The 17,223-nt window shown below is 48.6% G+C and overlaps 1 protein-coding gene across 1 annotated transcript in view; it reads right to left on the reverse strand.

Annotated features, from left to right (window-relative positions):
* Nucleotides 1-8,352: 8,352 nt before the first annotated feature.
* Nucleotides 8,353-17,223, reverse strand: part of EXOSC7 (exosome component 7) — a 28,043-nt gene continuing 19,172 nt past the window's right edge. The window contains exons 7-10 of the mRNA XM_010862511.1: nucleotides 16,154-16,224; nucleotides 11,766-11,889; nucleotides 10,582-10,737; nucleotides 8,353-8,601 (exon numbers count right to left, since the gene is read on the reverse strand). Coding sequence (XP_010860813.1) covers nucleotides 8,497-8,601; nucleotides 10,582-10,737; nucleotides 11,766-11,889; nucleotides 16,154-16,224 — 456 coding nt within the window. The 3' untranslated portion in view covers nucleotides 8,353-8,496. The remainder of the gene's footprint in view (nucleotides 8,602-10,581; nucleotides 10,738-11,765; nucleotides 11,890-16,153; nucleotides 16,225-17,223) is intronic.

A 17,223-nucleotide genomic window follows, 5' to 3' on the forward strand; every position in this document is an offset into this window, starting at 1 on the left:
TGAAGATCAGTCCTGGGTGTTCTTTGGAAGGAATGATCCTAAAGCTGAAACTCCAGTACTTTGGCCACCTCATGTGAAGAGTTGACTCATTGGAAAAGACTCTGATGCTGGGAAGGATTGAAGGCAGGAGGAGAAGGGGATGACAGAGGATGAGATGGTTCGATGGCATCCCTGACTCAATGGACATGAGTTTGAGTAAACTCTGGGAGTTGGTGATGGACAGGGAGACCTGGCGTGCTGCAGCCCATGGGGTCACAAAGAGTCAGACTCAACTGAGCGACTGAACTGAAATGTTGGCACCTGGCCTTCCTGTCCCTCTTTGATTGTCTCTTCTTGGTCCTTCCCCTCTTCCTCCCAACTTTCCTTCTAAGATATGGTTCCTGGACTTTGTTTTTATCTTCTTGAAAGCATCTTTGGATAAATTCTGCTTGCCACGGTCCTCCCTGTGTTTGTGTTTGTGCGTGTTCTCAAGGAGTCTGCTGTGGACAGGGGCCTGTGTCTCCTGTGTTCAGAATGGACACGCCATTCAGAAAGGCACCCTTTGTAGACACAGCACACCTCATTTGCTGCCCACATTGGGCTTAGGGCCGTTAACCCCCTGGGTCCTCTTGTCCAGGCCTAGTTTTCCCGGCCCCATTTCAGCCCCCTGCAGTGGACTCACCACCAGCCCTGGTGGGGCCTGGGGAGTTCACCCTCCCAGCATAAAAGACCTTCTCCTGCACCATCCCCCAGGCCCAGGCCTCTACCAGCCGGAAGGGCACCAAGCAGGGGGCGCTTCAGCCAGGAGATCCATGCGGGGTTACTGTTCACAAGTGAAAGCCAAGGTCTGTGCGCTCACACCCCACCCTCCGGGCCCAGTCTCCTCCCGTCAGTTTCCCCGTGCAAAGAATCATTTTGGCAGCAAAGCCAGAGGCAGAAAAATCTGAAGAGGGCCCGAAAGGCACATTTCAGTTTTGTTCTCTCCCTCCCCAGCTGCCGGAGATCTGAGTTATAAAACAAGCGCTGGCACCCCACCCACGTCGTGCAGGATGAAAACATCCCCCACCCCCACCCTCGTCGCGCACAGATGTTTCCTCTTGGCTCCGCTGGCCCTGGTCAACAGAAACGTGCCCCGCCTGCGGAGCAGAGAACTTTCCACACTCTGTTCAAAGGTAAGAACATCCAGGCTGCACATCTCCAAGAATACTGCAAGGGCCAAAGACCAGCATCCTGTTACATGGTCTCATGACCCTCATTAGGAAAGGCACTTGGTCCTTTTCGAAGCTTTTGTTGGCCTGGTTCTGTCATTCATGCAGCGAGTACTGCCTCTGCCCCCGTGTGCCAGGCCCTTGGGCACACACAGCGCGGGAGGCGGTGCACCATCTGCCCAGGTTCTCGGCTCCGTGAGGCCACATTTCTGGTTGTTTTGTCCCTAAAGGTCAGCAGTACCCTAGCGGAAAGAGAACTGGGAGCCTTGGATTCTAAGCGGAGCTCAGACATCCAGCACTTGGGTCTTCTGGGGCAAGTTATTCCAGACCCAGATATCTCTTTCATAAAACAGGGTAATAATCTCTACCCTGCCTACACAATGGGATTAAAAAAAAAAACTTTTTACTTTATATTGGAGTATCGTCGGTTAACAGTGTTGTGATAGTTTCTGGGTCTCATGTATCCATTATACATATATACATGTATCCATTCTCCCCCAAGCTCTCCTCTCATCCAGGCTGCCACATAGCATTGAGCAGAATTTCATGTTATACAGCAGGTCCTTTTGGTTATCCGCTTTGAATACAGCAATGTGTACGTGTCCATTCCAAACTCCCTATCTCTCGCCCCCATTCTTCCCGTCCCCCAACCACGAGTGTGTCGTCTAAGCCTATGAGTCTGTCTCTTCCCTAAGCTCATTTGTGTCATTTCTTTGTAGACTTCGCATATAAGGGATGTCGTCCAGTACATCTCTGCACAGTGGAACCCTGGGTGTGGGGTGGCCGGGCCGCCTGTAACGGTGTGGGAGGCTGGAGGACGGGGCTGAGATGCTGCACAGCCCTCAGGGCTCCTCGGGCTCCGTCCGCCGCCTTCCTCCTCCCACCCCAGGGCTGAGACACTAAATGACCTGACCTGTAAATCTGGGAGGAGTCAGTCTTGCATGTGCAGCCCAGTTCTGCACTTGCCTGATGTCTTCAGCTGTTAATAGCTCACGCAGGAATGGAAAATCTGATTAGCTTTGTAGGATAGAATTGATGGGCATCTACCTTTTTGACACCTTTTTCCCAACCCTCCACAAATGGCCTTAAAATTCAACAAATATAAACCCGGTTGTGCGTTTAGGGATCCTAAAAATTTCACATTATTACACTAGCCATGCACAACCTCTCTAAGTTTTGCTGCTTTCTCTTTTCCCTCATAGAACCCCTCTCTGTGTACCAGGTCTGATCTTTAGCCCGTGTCCAGAATCTGTGGGTCCCGAGGGAAGAAATGGGCTGGTGGCAGATTGCTCCCATCCAAAGCTCTGCCTCCTCTGGAATTTTTCAGAGAACAAGCTTTTTTTTCATTGATTTTCTCTGTTGATTTTCTGTTTTCAATTTCATTGACATCTATATTGCTATGTTGATTTTTTATAATTTCTCTCTCTCTGCTGACTTTGGATTTAATTTGCTCTTCTTTTTCTAATTTCCTAAGGTGTGAGCTTAGATGATTGGTTTTAGATCTTTTGTTTTTCCTAATGATTTAAATTTCCTTCTAAGCACTGCTTTTGCTTAGCACTCCTGGTACACAGAGAGGGGTTCTATGAGGGAATAGAGAAAGCAGCAAAACTTAGAGAGGTTGTGCATGGCTAGTATAATAATGTGAAATTTTTAGGATCCCTAAATGCACATCCATCCCACAAATTTGATAAGTAGTGTTTTTATTTTCATTTAGTTCAAAATATGAGATTTCATTTGAGATTTTTTTCTTTGACCCAAGTATTACTTAAAACTGTGCTGTTTAATCTCCAAGTGTGTGTGTGGTTTCCAGCTATCTTTCTGTGATTGACTTATAGTATAATTCTATCGTGGTCTGGGAGCAGGTCACTGTGATTTCTGTTCTATTAGACTTGTTAAGGTGCATTTTATGGTTCAGAATGTGGTCTGTCTGCATGAAATGTTTCCAAGAGAGCTTGAGACGAATGTGTGTCCAGCTGTTGATGGATAAAGCAGTCTGTGGGTGCTAAGTCCCTTCAGTAGTGTCCGACTCTTTGCGACACTATGGACTGTCTTTGCAACCCACCAGGCCCTTCTGTCCATGGGATTCCTTCAGGCAAGAATACTGAAGTGGGTTGCCGTGCCTTCCTCCAGCGGAATCTTCCCCACCCAGGGATCGAACTCCCATCTCTTATGTCTTCTGCGTTGGCAGGTGAGTTCTTTACCACTAGTACTACCTGGGAAGCCCAGAAGCAGTCTGCAGATGTCCGTTATATCCGCACTGATGCTGTTGGTGAGTCCAAACACATCCTTACCAATTTCCCGCCTGCTCCATCTGTTCATCTCTGACAGAGCCATGTTGAATTCTCCAGTTATGATAGTGGATTCGTGTATTCCTCCTTGCTGTTCTGTCAAAGATTTTTACCTCATGTATTTTAATGCTGTGTTGTTAGGCATATACACGTTACAGATTTTTATGTCTTCTTGGATTTTTATGTCTTTTTATTTTTATGTCTTTATCATTATGTAATGTTCCTCTTTATTCCTGATAACTTTCCTTGCTCTGAAGTCTCCTCTGTCTGAAATTAATATAGCTACTGTAGCTTTGTTTTGATGAATGTTACCATGGTTTATCTTTCTTCCTCCATTTACTTTTATTCTATATGTGTCTCCTGTTTAAAGTGAGCTTCACGAAGCTTTATTGATTTTTCTGGACTTGCCTGCGGGCCTCCCCACTTTGGGGAGCAGTGGTTGCCTTGGGTCCTGACTTATCTTCCAGCTCTGAGGAGGCCTGCTGCTCTTCCAGCCTGTTCAGTTCTGGCTCCTCCTCCTCATTTACTCCAGGGGCCAGTGAGGCCCAACTTCAGGGGCCGTCCCAGCAGTGAGTTAAGAAAACTTCAGATGTCTGTGCCAGGACATTAGGCCCCGCCAAGCCCTGACCCTGGTCCAGCGAGGCCCAGCTTCAGCGGCCGTCCCAGCAGTGAGTTAGGAAAACTTCAGATGTCCATGCCAGGACATTAGGCCGCTGCCCAGCCCTGACCCTGGCCCAGTGAGGCCCAGTTTCAGGGGCCGTCCCAGCAGTGAGTTAGGAAAACTTCAGATGTCCATGCCAGGACATTAGGCCGCTGCCCAGCCCTGACCCTGGCCCAGTGAGGCCCAGTTTCAGGGGCCGTCCCAGCAGTGAGTTAGGAAAACTTCAGATGTCCATGCCAGGACATTAGGCCGCTGCCCAGCCCTGACCCTGGCCCAGTGAGGCCCAGTTTCAGGGGCCGTCCCAGCAGTGAGTTAGGAAAACTTCAGATGTCCATGCCAGGACATTAGGCCGCTGCCCAGCCCTGACCCTGGCCCAGCACCCTCTGAGCCACTCCCAGCTCTGTTTCCTTGGTACCTGCCAAGCAGGTCTTGCAACTATTTTGATGAGTCATGTCTTTCTTCCCAGGGCAGGGCCTGTGTTTCCCTGCTCAGGCTGGGCTGTCATCAGTCCCTAGTTATGGGCCTGGAGCCAAGGAGGGAAGGTGTTATCACTTTATGAGAAATCTGCCTCAAGTATGGTGCCTGTGTGGAAACTGGTATAGTGTTTCTCTGGGGAACGCTTCTCTAAGGGTGGGAGTTTCTTCTGCCTGCCCAAAGCGTCCAGAGGAATATGAGGGACCAAGATGCTGTCTTTCTTGCAGGTCAGAGTCCCTTTCTTTCCTGACTGAAGCCCTGTCTCTGACAGAGGACCCTGCCAAGGGTATTCCTTTAGTTTCCTGCGCCGCTCGGCCATTCTCGCACAAGCACCGATACTGGGATGAACTTCTGTTTTTACTCTTTGGTGACGTTTCCAGAACTCAATTATTAGGTCAACGGGCATGAAATTTTTAAGACTGTTAATACACACTGCCAGACTATCTTCAAAAAATATTGAATAGCATAGATTTACACTCAACCGGCAGTTATAAGATTGCCGGGAGAAATATCAATAACCTCAGATACGCAGATGACACCACCCTTATGGCAGAAAGTGCAGAGGAACTAAAAAGCCTCTTGATGAAAGTGAAGGAGGAGTGAGAAAGTTGGCTTAAAGCTCAACGTTCAGAAAACTAAGATCATGGCATCTGGTCCCATCATTTCATGGCAAATAGATGGGGAAACAGTGGAAACAGTGCCAGACTTTATTTTTTGGGGCTCCAAAATCACTGCAGATGGTGACTGCAGCCATGAAATTAAAAGATGCTTACTCCTTGGAAGGAAAGTTATGACCAACCTAGATAGCATATTCAAAAGCAGAGACATTACTTGACCAACAAAGGTCCGTCTAGTCAAGGCTATGGTTTTTCCAGTGGTCATGTATGGATGTGAGAGTTGGACTGTGAAGAAAGCTGAGTGTCGAAGAATTGATGCTTTTAAACTGTGGTGTTGGAGAAGACTCTTGAGAGTCCCTTGGACTGCAAGGAGATCCAACCAGTCCATTCTGAAGATCAGTCCTGGGTGTTCTTTGGAAGGAATGATCCTAAAGCTGAAACTCCAGTACTTTGGCCACCTCATGTGAAGAGTTGACTCATTGGAAAAGACTCTGATGCTGGGAAGGATTGGGGGCAGGAGGAGAAGGGGACAACAGAGGATGAGATGGCTGGATGGCATCACTAACTCAATGGACGTGAGTCTGAGTGAACTCCGGGAGTTGGTGATGGACAGGGAGGCCTGGCATGCTGCAATTCATGGGGTCGCAAAGCGTCGGACACAACTGAGCGACTGAACTGAACTGGCAGTTATATAGGAGACCACTGCCTTTACTGAGCAAAACGCAAACTGCTGTCAATTTTCGAAATTCATGTGCTTTGTAGACTTGAATTTACACAATTTGAGAAACCAAGGAATCAGAGAAACAATAAAAGCAATTAGAATATTCTGTAACACTCCATTCCTTCCATGCCCACCCTCACTGAGCCCCCCGCCCACAGGCTCCCGATTGCCTTCTGGCTGATTTTAGTTCTTCTCCCCAACACTGATTTAATGGCCACTAAAGACAGGTCTAGTTCTGGATGAAGTAGTGGATTTCTCTGGGACAATATTTTCCCGAGTCTTTGCCAGTCTCTGCCTTCAGTTCTCTTTCCTTATTCTGAGAGCTGTAGTAATCAGACAATTCCAGGAAAGCCTCTCTGCGAGAGACCCTGCTCACTTTGTATTTTGTTTCATTTGTGATGGACGCTTCTTCCATGTAGGGTGGCCCTCAAGGAAAGGTATGGATGGGGCGGTAGAGACAGATGCTGACATCTGCTTCTCCGCCTAATCTGCACTGGAAGTGCTCCGCCAGCAGGCCCAGGCGGGTAGCTGTAGCGCAGCTGGACTGCGAAAGCCTCACCTGTCTGTCAGAACTCTCCGATGTCTTTAATCATCGAAACTGAAGGCTTCTCAACTGTGTTCACGTTCTGGTTGCAGCTGCGCAGCCCCACTGTTAATGCTCCATCACGGGCAGCCAACCAGCGCCAGAGGAAGAGGAACAGGCCGATCGCCACCTCGCTGGCAGCACTGTGGTGGCACCCATGAGGACTCTCACTGGAAAAAAGCAAAAGAAGAAAGCCCCGGCTGTTCCGTCCACATGGCAGCAGCTCCAAGTCTAGGCAGCCGCTTCTCTCCACTGGGCACACCTGGCCAGGCCGGGAGGAGGTGCCCATGCCAGGACCTCTGCAGTCAGTCTGCAAGGGCTTCAGCTCACATTATGTTCTTTCCATCTGGCAATAAAAATTCCTAACTTCTTACCCTGTTTGTTTAATGAAATGCAGTGAGTAAATGCCAGGCTGAAACACTCTCCTTCATGAATCAGCTCCTTCCCCAGGGCTCTCTTGAAGATCCATTGGGGAGTTTCAATTCCCCGGGGAAAAGGAATACAAAGACTGCTTCAACCCATGAATAGACGAATAATTCCAACACGCTGTCCTGTGAGTAGAACACAGGCTCATAGAAAGCATGTTCTGATGGCCAGAAGAATGGCCCCCCCTTCTGTCCCCAGAGTATGAAGGCGGGCTGAGTAATCAAATGACAACATCTCTAAAGCAGCCTCCTTAATACTGATAAAACATGGAAATCTAACAAAACACCAGGGAGTGGTTATAAAACATGAAGCAATTTCCAAACAATAGTGATAAGAAAGGCTGGCTACGGACCAGACCCTAGGGGAGCTTGGCTGGGATCTCTTAGAGGGCAAGAAGCAAGAACTGGGCTTCCCCCAAACTTGGGAAGGCTCACCAGCCAGGCAGAAGCCCTGGGTTGGTACCCAGGGCAGAATGCCTTCTCCATCTTCTCAACCAGGAGGCCCCCAAATGCATGAGTTGCATTTATATGGTGTGTGAGTCTCATCTTGAAAGCTCTAAAGGGGAGAAAATTGACAATATATATATATCATAAGCAGATGGTGATTGCAGCCATGAAATTAAAAGATGCTTACTCCTTGGAAGGAAAGTTACGACCAACCTAGATAGCATATTCAAAAGCAGAGACATTACTTTGCCAACAAAGGTCCGTCTAGTCAAGGCTATGGTTTTTCCTGTGGTCATGTATGGATGTGAGAGTTGGACTGTGAAGAAGGCTGAGCGCCGAAGAATTGATGCTTTTAAACTGTGGTGTTGGAGAAGACTCTTGAGAGTCCCTTGGACTGCAAAGAGATCCAACCAGTCCATCCTAAAGGAGATCAGTCCTGAATATTCATTGGACGGACTGATGTTGAAGCTGAAACTCCAATACTTTGGCCACCTGATGGGAAGAGCTGACTCATTGGAAACGACCCTGATGCTGGGAAAGATTGAGGGCAGGAGAAGGGCACGACAGAGGATGAGATGGTTGGATGGCATCACTGACTCAATGGACATGGGTTTGGATTAACTCTGGGAGTTGGTGATGGACAGGGAGGCCTGGTGTGCTGCAGTTCGTGGGGTCGAAAAGAGTCAGATACGACTGAGCGACTGAACTGATACTGATATCATAAGCATGTCCTTTGAACTATTTTTCTGCTAGGTCTTATTTTAGTGTGTGTGTTTGTTGTTCTGATCTCCTGCAGCAGGAGACAAGTCTCCCTGGGGAGGCCCGGGACCAGAGTCCTCCACTGGAGCAGGTCTCTGGACTTAGCTGTCATTCCCTAGATAAGGGTCATTTGTGGCAGAGCCACAAATGGCACCCTGGTGTACAGCTGAAGAAGTCAAGCCACACCACACACGAGACCAGAAAATAGACTTTAATTTTACATGTACAAATGTTGCTTTAAATTCACAGCAGTTAAGAAAACAATGTATACAAACTTCAGCTTCCAGGGAAAAGGAGAAGACGAACGTTCGGCAGTTGGAGGCTGCTGTGCACATCAGCCCAGGAATCCGACTTTCTGTCTCTTGGGCCCCAGGCTCTCCTCCTTGTGTAGAATACTCTGGAGGGAGGCATGCAGCACCTTGCCCACGCGCTTGCCAGTCTGCAGGATGGAGAAGGGCAGACAGAAGAGGGCATACGCCCGCCCATGAGGCAGACGTACTCTGACCGAGAGAAGCATCCCTGCCAATTAGCCATTCCAAAGCTGCACACATTCCATCGGCCTTGCAGGACTTTCATTCAATATAAAAACCCCAGGGAGTTCCTGAATGCTGAGAGTCTGCACTCCCAACGCAGGGGGCTCAAGTTTGATCCCTGGACAGGGAACTATAGATCCCACGTGCCACCATGAAAGATCCTGCATGCTGCAACTAAGACCAGGTGCTGCCAAAAAAAAAAGATAAATAAAAAAACCAACCCTCCAAACCCCAACACCACAGCAGTTAACATTCTGGGAAAGCCTCTATTCTGAGAAAGGGGAAAAAGAAAAAGGAAAAGCCAACCCCCAAGCAGCAAGCAGAAAGGAACAAAAGCTGCCTTGGTCCTTAGCTGCTGCCACCAGAAGCAGCAGAACAGTCAACCCAGTCAGAACTTGGTTACCGCCACTGCGCTGCAGAGAGAAGGCATGGGGAGACCACGGGGAATCCAGAATCTGTCTGATGAAGGAACAGATGGTGCTGGGGACCCTTTTTAACAAGCAGGGTCTAATTTGCCTGCCACCAAAGGAGATCTGCTCAGATAGGACCAAAGTCAATACCTGAATAGAGTCTTTGATGTTACTGCCATGCAGAGATGCTAAAAGCATAAATTGCTGGGATCAAGACATGTCAAGAGGTCAGACAACCCCACAGATTTCCTAATTAGCCCCCTACACAGGGGACAGAAGGGGGTCTTGACAAAAAAATCCCAACTATATAAAAATCTTTCTTTATGCAACTGTTTTTGGGTCACATGAATCATTTCAAGAATATTATGAACCGACTACAAGTTTCCCCTTCAAGCCTTCCACGTTCCCATACCAGCTTTAGTTCACTTGTGCTACTGCTTCCGTTCCCATCAATGTCAGGGAGAAAGACACCCAGGCCCCGGCCCCACCCCAGTCCTCCCAGTCATTGGTGGTCTCTCCCCAGGGCTGTGTGCCTTTTCCCCTGACCCCAGACTATAACAAGGGATGAGACCCCAGGTGTCACAAAAACTCATATGAAGAGAAGAGCTTAGTCTAAAGACTGGGAAGGGATAGAGTCTATGAAATCCGAAGTCAGGATTAAGGTCCAAAGTGACTTTGAAAAGATTTTTATCGCAACATTAAAAAAAGGAAAAAATGTCCAAGTAGGGGACACTGACCAGGGAAACTGATTATTCATATGAATGAAGGCAGGGAGAGAACAGGAAATGAGACAAACAGGTCACCAGGACATGCGAGATCTGGACCTGGCCTTGCAGGAGAGGTTACAGCGGCCGGGGGCGGCAGACACAACCAGCTGAGTGTAAGCTTTATCAGAAGTGAAGGGGACGGGAGTGCTGACCAGTCAGTTCAGGAGCAGCTGGAAAGCGCCCGAGTGCTGCTGCCAGGCCTGGGAAACTGAGGGGAGCAACCCGCCCAGAGGCTGTGGGGGGCTTTCCCCCATCCCTCTTCATCTCCATTTACTCGCTTCCAGGCCCACACGGAACAGGGAGACCACCATCCTGTACCCCCAGCTCCACCTCTGCCCACTCTCCTCAACAGGTAGGAAGCAGTCGGCCAGGATTTCAGTTCCCTTATCCAATCACTGAAGCGTGTGATTTGGGAGTTACAAGTGAGTTACATTATCGTTCCAACGTTCTTATTCAGAAACGTGGCACTGGGGTCAGAGAAGGAGAGGATAAGGAACTCTTATGGGCAGCTCGCTACCTCCTGGTCCCAAGCCCCCACCCACCACCACCTCAGCTAGCTCAGCGACATCTGCCTTATACCAGCTGCTCTCCAGTCCCCAAAAGTGGGGTGAAGAGGGGAAAATGGGGAGAATTTCCATGTGACCAAGGGGGCAGGAGGCAGCAAGCGCTCCCAGCCAGGTCCCAGCGCCCACTTCAGAACCAAACTCACCTCCAGCATCTCGAAGATGCTCTCTGGGTCCAGGCTGCCCTTTCCCACCTTCCTAATGCACGTCACGACTCCCTTGCCGGTCACGGACACCAGCAAACTGGCCAAGGAGCAGGCCTCCTCCTGAAGAGTAGCGTCTACCACGTGCCGATAGCCAATCTACAAGACGAGGGCAGCAGTGCACACGCGTGGGCAACACACACCCCGGACCCCCACTTCTGAGGGCCTCGCAGGGGGAATACCCATACCACCCATTCAGGCCTTATGTTGGATTCTGTTCATAAGAGAAATATTTGAAGTACTGTTTGCTCGTGCTGTTGAAAGGCTGTGTACACAGTGTAACAGAAGCATGAAATGGAAATACAGGGTGGGGGGAGGGTGGTCAGAATTAAAATCCAGAGACCTTCCAAGTCAGGGGCTATCCAGGGGTCTCCAGCAGAGGTCCCCTGGACGTTTCACTGATGACAGAGATGAATGCAGAGGGCCCATGCTGATGGACGCACTCAAGAATGAGTCAAGGGCAGGTGGCCCTGGTCGTCCCAACACTTCACCACAGCCCAGGCTCATGTAGCGATCCTGGTGGAATTAAACCTGGCCTGTCAGTCTGATCTGCGTCCAGTGAATCCCGAGTGGAATTATGACAGTCTCAATCAGAACAAGCCTCTCTGCACAGTCCTGGGCGGTGCCAGTCACGCATGAGCATCAGCCAGCTGCTCCGCTCCACAGGCCATGGTGCTCCACGCTTGATGTATTAGACACCCAGGCCCTGCTCCAGCCCTCATTTCATAGATGTGCTCATTGGGGCCCACAGAGGAGGCAGTGTCTGCCTTTCAACCACCTTTTTACTATTCAAGCAGCCCAGACACCAGAGTTGAAAGAATTAAAGGAACTAAGCATTCAAGGTACTTTGGTGAAATGCCTGGTAGACAGAAGGAGCTCTGCAAACTCTGGCTACTGCTACTATGAACCCACTCATGTGCTCCTGAGACCAGAGCCATATCGTCCCATTAAAAAGAGAAAGCTGTTTATGGTAGTGGTCTCTAATATAACGAAATTAGTGGGTTTAGGTTAAAAGTACTTCTGTGTGGGCTGTAAACCATAACTTCTCAACCTGCTGGGTAACCTTAACAGGCCAGGGTTGGAGGAGATTGACAAGGAAGAAAAAACCAGGAGATATAAGCTCTTACTTTGCACAGGGTGACGATGCAGGGGACATTCTCCACGCTTAGCTGGATGCAGTCGTAGGGGTCATCGGACAGTTCAATGTCCTTCGACCCTTCTTCGTCTTCCAGGACACGAACTCTTGGTATCCTAGAAGCAGAATTAAAATTCCCACTTACTGAAAGGAAGCATGGTAACTTCTTTTCCTTGAGTTGGAATCCCTGTGCCTCAGAAGATGAAGTCATGCTGTGCCTGAGTTCCCCCTCAGCCCTGCCGAAAGTGACACGGATGCAGTGAGGAAAGGAGGTCTTTTAAAAGTGATGCTGGGCAGAGGCAAGTGGGCTAGAGGGGGAGGGTATCAAAAGGCACAAACTGAATACTGCAAATGAAATAAGCTGCACGGATACATTGTACAGCACAGAGAATATAGTCAATATTTTACAGTAGCTAAAAATGGAGTATAATATATAAAAATACTGAATCACTATATTATACACTTGAAACTAATAACACTACATATGAATTATACCTCAACAACAAAAAGTTTAAAAATGAAATTTAAAACAATACTTGGTCAACCAGATATCCAAAAATGAGCCCTTATCCCTACCTTCTCACCAAACACAAAAATCCATACTAAATGGACCACAGATGTAAAGGTAAAAGGTGAAACAATAAAGCTTTTAACTAAGAACACCTTCACGACCTTAGAGTAGACAAAGATTATTAAATAGGACACAGAGTACTCCTTGTAAAGGAAAAAAAAATAACGTTCAGTTATAACTGAATACACACACACACATAAATATCTTGGAGATACTGCAGGTCTGGTTTCAGACATCACAATAAAGCAAGTCACATGAACTTGTCAATTTCCCAGTGCACATACAGTCATGTTTATACTATGCTAAGTCACTTCAGTCGCGTCCAACTCTGTGCGACCCCATAGACGGCAGCCCACCAGGCTCCCCCGTCCCTGGGATTCTCCAGGCAAGAACACTGGAGTGGGTTGCCATTTCCTTCTCCAATGCATGAAAGTGAAAGTGAAGTTGCTCAGTCGTGTCCAACTCTTAGCGACCCCATGGACTGCGGCCCACCAGGCTCCTCCGGCCATGGGATTCTCCAGGCAAGAGGACTGGAGTGGGGCGCCATGGCCTTCTCTGATGTTTATACTATAGTGTAGTCTATAAGCTTGGTATAAGCATTATACCAAGAAAAAGAAAAAAAAAAAGTGCACATACCTTAATTTTAAAAGACTCTTTTAAAAATAAAAGTTATTTTTAATTGGAGGATAACTGCTTTACAATATTGTGTTGGTTTCTGCCATGTATTAACATGAATCAGCCATAGGTATGCGTACGTCCCCTCCCTCTTGAACCTCCCTCCCATCTCCCACCCCATCCCACCCGCCTGGGTTGTCACAGAGCACCGGGTTTGAGCTCGCTGTGAAAAACACTGTTATTATAAAACACTAAACATCATGTGAACCTTCTTACAATAGTAACATCAAAAATTACTGATCACAGGTCATTGTGACAAACATATACATAAGGAAAAGTCTGAATACTGCAGGAGACATGAAGTGAGAAAATGCCGTTGGGAATATGGCCCTGATAGACCTGCTCACTGCAGCACTGTCACAGACCTTCACTTTGCAGAAAACGCCGTATCCGCTAAGCACAATCAAGCGACGTGCCGTGAAACGAGGTGCGCCTCTGTGCGTGTGTATGATATAATATAGATTCAGATGATGAACTTCTGTTTGTCAAAAGGCATTATTTGGAAACTAAAAGATAATCCAGAATGGAGAAAACAAATTATTTCTCTGTGTGAGTGTGTGTGTATAAACTGACACATTCATTACATAAAGACTTTCTACCGAACAGAAAAGACAGACGACCCAACAGAGAAATGGGCGAGACTTCAACAGGAACCTCAAAAAAGAGGCTATTCACATAGCCAATAGACACACAGAAAGTTGCTCAACTTAAAATACTCATCAGGAAAGTGCAAAATAAAACTACAATGTGATACCAAGACACACCTACCAGAATGGCTAATATTAAAAAGACCAATTAAAAAAAAACAAACAAAAAACCAAGGGTTAGCAAAGATGCAGAGCAGCTCAGACTCTATACAAACCTAGGAATATCATTTGGTAAAAGCAATTTGGAAAACCGTTTCACAGTATTGCTAACACTATTTGCAGGAGCTCAAAACTGGGAAGTGCTCAGATGCTCGTCAGCAGAAGAATGGATACATCAAGTGTGGCGTGTTCACTGGCAGTGGACAGCATACAGCAAAAAAGAGGACCATGACCACAAGTCACAACACAGATGTCTCAAAACATAATGCTCGGTGACCGAGGCGAGCATCAGTGAGAAAGCACTGCGGGATTCCGCGTGTACCAAGCACAAACCAACCTATTGTCTTAGGACTGTGGTTATCCGCAGGGGCTGTAGTGACTGCATGGGGGTACAGGGTGGGAGGGCTTGTGGGGGCTGGCGTTGTTCTTGTTTCTTGAGCTGGGTGCCAGAAACATAGTGACGCCATAAAGCCGGTTCATTCCAGTGTGGGGTGGAGCCAGGAAGGAAGAGGTGGTCCATCCAGCTACTGTTATGGAAGCAGCGTCAGTGCTTCTCCCTGTGCCTCTGACAAAAGCCCCCTCTGATTCAGTCCTGCTGCCTGTCCCTACACACGCCAATGTCCAGAGCAGAGGGGTTTCAGCCAGAGAACGTCCCACTAGGGTCCTGCCCCAAGGAGTCCTGCTATGGTCTGTCCTGCGTGAAGTCTCCATGCCGGGGTCCCCCAGGGTGGAAGTACTAAGTAATATTAGGTGAACAGTTTGAATTCTGATATGGTAAAAAATAAGCACGCATACACACACACACACACACACCCCTTCCCATCACACACACACTAAGCACGCATACACACTCACACATACCCCTTCCCATCTCTCACACACACATACACACAACCCTTTCCATCACACAGATACACACACACACCCCTTCCCATCACACACACACTAAGCACGCATATGCACTCACACATACCCCCTCCCATCTCTCTCTCACACACACACATACACACACACACCCCTTCCCAATCCTCTGGCCATAATGTGGTTCATCAGAAGGGCTACAGGATACTCTCGACAGAATGGCCGCCACCCTTCTAGAAGGCCCTGACTATACAAAGTCCTCTCCACACACCAGGGAGACCGAGTGCCTTGCAGAATCCCCACCCCTTGCTGCCTGCATGGCTGTTGTGCTCTGGGAATGGGACTTGACAGCTATGCCCATGACAGGTGTCCTCCCCTACCTGAGCAGCTGGGTTTACCATTCTGATGTACAGTTTGCCCAACACTTCCCCTACAGCCCAACAGCCTCATCTGGTTCTCCTCTCCCTTTCTGCCTTGGTGCCCATGGTAACCAGCTGGCAAGACAGGGAGTGATTTCTGAGGCTTGAGGTACAACAGATGGCAACTTCCTTTCTTCTCCAACAGAGCCCAAGGCCAGGCTGCTGCGGATAGCATCTGGGACGCGAGGCCTCACAATGGCCACAAGGGCCAGGCCTGCCCTCGGCCAGTGTTAGCCAGGAGTCTAAAGGCCCAGCGAGGGGAAGGGGACTCTACAGCTTTCGTTCTCAACAGAGCTTCCATCCTGCAACATCTGACCTACATTTATTCAACTTTGTTTTTGTTTGTTGTATTTTAAACTGTGCAAGTGGTTTAAATTCCACCACAGGAAAACTCTAAAATAACTTTTTTAATCACCCATAATGTGGGCACTTGAAAATAACCATAATGTCCATTTGGGGGTATTTATGTTTGTCGTTGTTGTTTTTCAGTTGCTAAGTCGTGTCTGACTCTTTGGGACCCCATGGATTGTAGCTCACCAGGCTCCTCTATCCATGGGATTTCTCGGGCAAGAATACTGGAGTGTGTTGCCATTTCCTTCTCCAGGAGCTCTTCCCAACCCAGGGATGGAACCCACGTCCCCCGAGTTGGCGGGTGGGTTCTTGACCACTGAGCCACCAGGGAAGCCCAGAGAGCAGAGTACAAAGCAGGCAAAACCCTGGCCCCTGTGGAGCTTTACCTAGTAACAGTATTTGTACAGTTGGCTGGGTCACTGGTTTCGACTCCTTCTGCTGTTCTGTGGTTTTTGAAAATTTTTCTACATGGTACGTTTACTTATGAAAATAATAATCCAAAACATAAATACAGAAATATATCTAGTTTTAACTTAGGAAATCTGTTTTCTGAAGCTTAAAATTAAATACCCCACTGCTGATGGGGAAACCCCTGGTCATCCTCTCCGACGAGCTTCAGCCGTGATGCCTCCGCAGTCCACCACAAGTGTCCTCTCAGGGTCTCCACAGGCCACGGCGCTGTCTCCAGCAGGCTTACCTGGTGTTGAAGAGCGCAGCCTTCACAGCTACGGAGATGGCATCGAACAAATTCCCACCACATTCCAGCAGCTAAGGGAGACAGGGAGTGAGGCGGGGAGAAGCAGTGAGCATCATTTCTCACCTTAAGTATTACCCCAATGAAAGCATGCTGGTTCCTAAAAAATACGGACCAAGTGTTTATACAGAGCAGAAAGCCAGGCTGCTCGGCCGGCTCACCGCCCCGCACAGGCTCTTCACGCTAACTGCAGGTGCCGCCTTGCTGCCCCGGCTGTGGGACCACCGCTCAGAGGCCCCAGACTGTTGGAGCAGCTAGCTCCTCAGGCAGTCGGGCCTACGCTGAGGGAAAAACTGCTCACCGGCGTTTTGCCCCAGGTGACTCTCAGAAGCACTCGGCAAGCATTCCTCTCATCTCTGCTCGCATATACCCAGCCTCCAGACAAGTGCAGAATGGTGACGCTGCCGCCGCCACCAGGGTCACACTGACGACTGCAGTCACTACTGCACACAACGACCGATGTAAATCTGATGCTCAAACACCTCTCACTCTATGGTCTCTGTGAAGCATAGCACAACTAAGGTCTTTCACACGTTTTCACCTGTGAGCAGACGTGCTGACTGCACTGGAGTGTTCCCGTCCAGGGAGGGCTGGAGCCCATTATTAAGTGGAGGGCAACACACCCTTCTTCCTTATTCTCAAGAAGCCTTGGCCTGAGGTTATGGAATAAAGCCAATGGGAAGAGAGGAGAGGAAGTCACATGGAGAAAGAAAAGCCGTGTATTTCCGTGTGTGTTTATTTAGAGTCTGTCTCCTCTTCATCTGAACTACTGACTCCTGAGGCTGGACGCTGTCAGCTCTGTTTATTCCTTTCTCTTCAGAGTCCAGCAGAAGGGCTGCTGGGAAGGAGGAGCTTGGTGATTATTTATGGAAGACAGGCAGGCTCAAAGCCCGGGCCTTCCAAACTCTGAGAATCAACAGTCACACCTGGCAGGTCTCGTGCACTGCGTCCATGCCCAGTACAGACTCTAATTCCCACCTTTGAGCTTTCTGGGCAAGCCTCCGGTAGACTCC

The sequence above is a fragment of the Bison bison genome, unplaced genomic scaffold (genome assembly GCF_000754665.1).
Source record: "Bison bison bison isolate TAMUID 2011002044 unplaced genomic scaffold, Bison_UMD1.0 scf7180017864482, whole genome shotgun sequence".
NCBI lineage: Eukaryota > Metazoa > Chordata > Mammalia > Artiodactyla > Bovidae > Bison > Bison bison.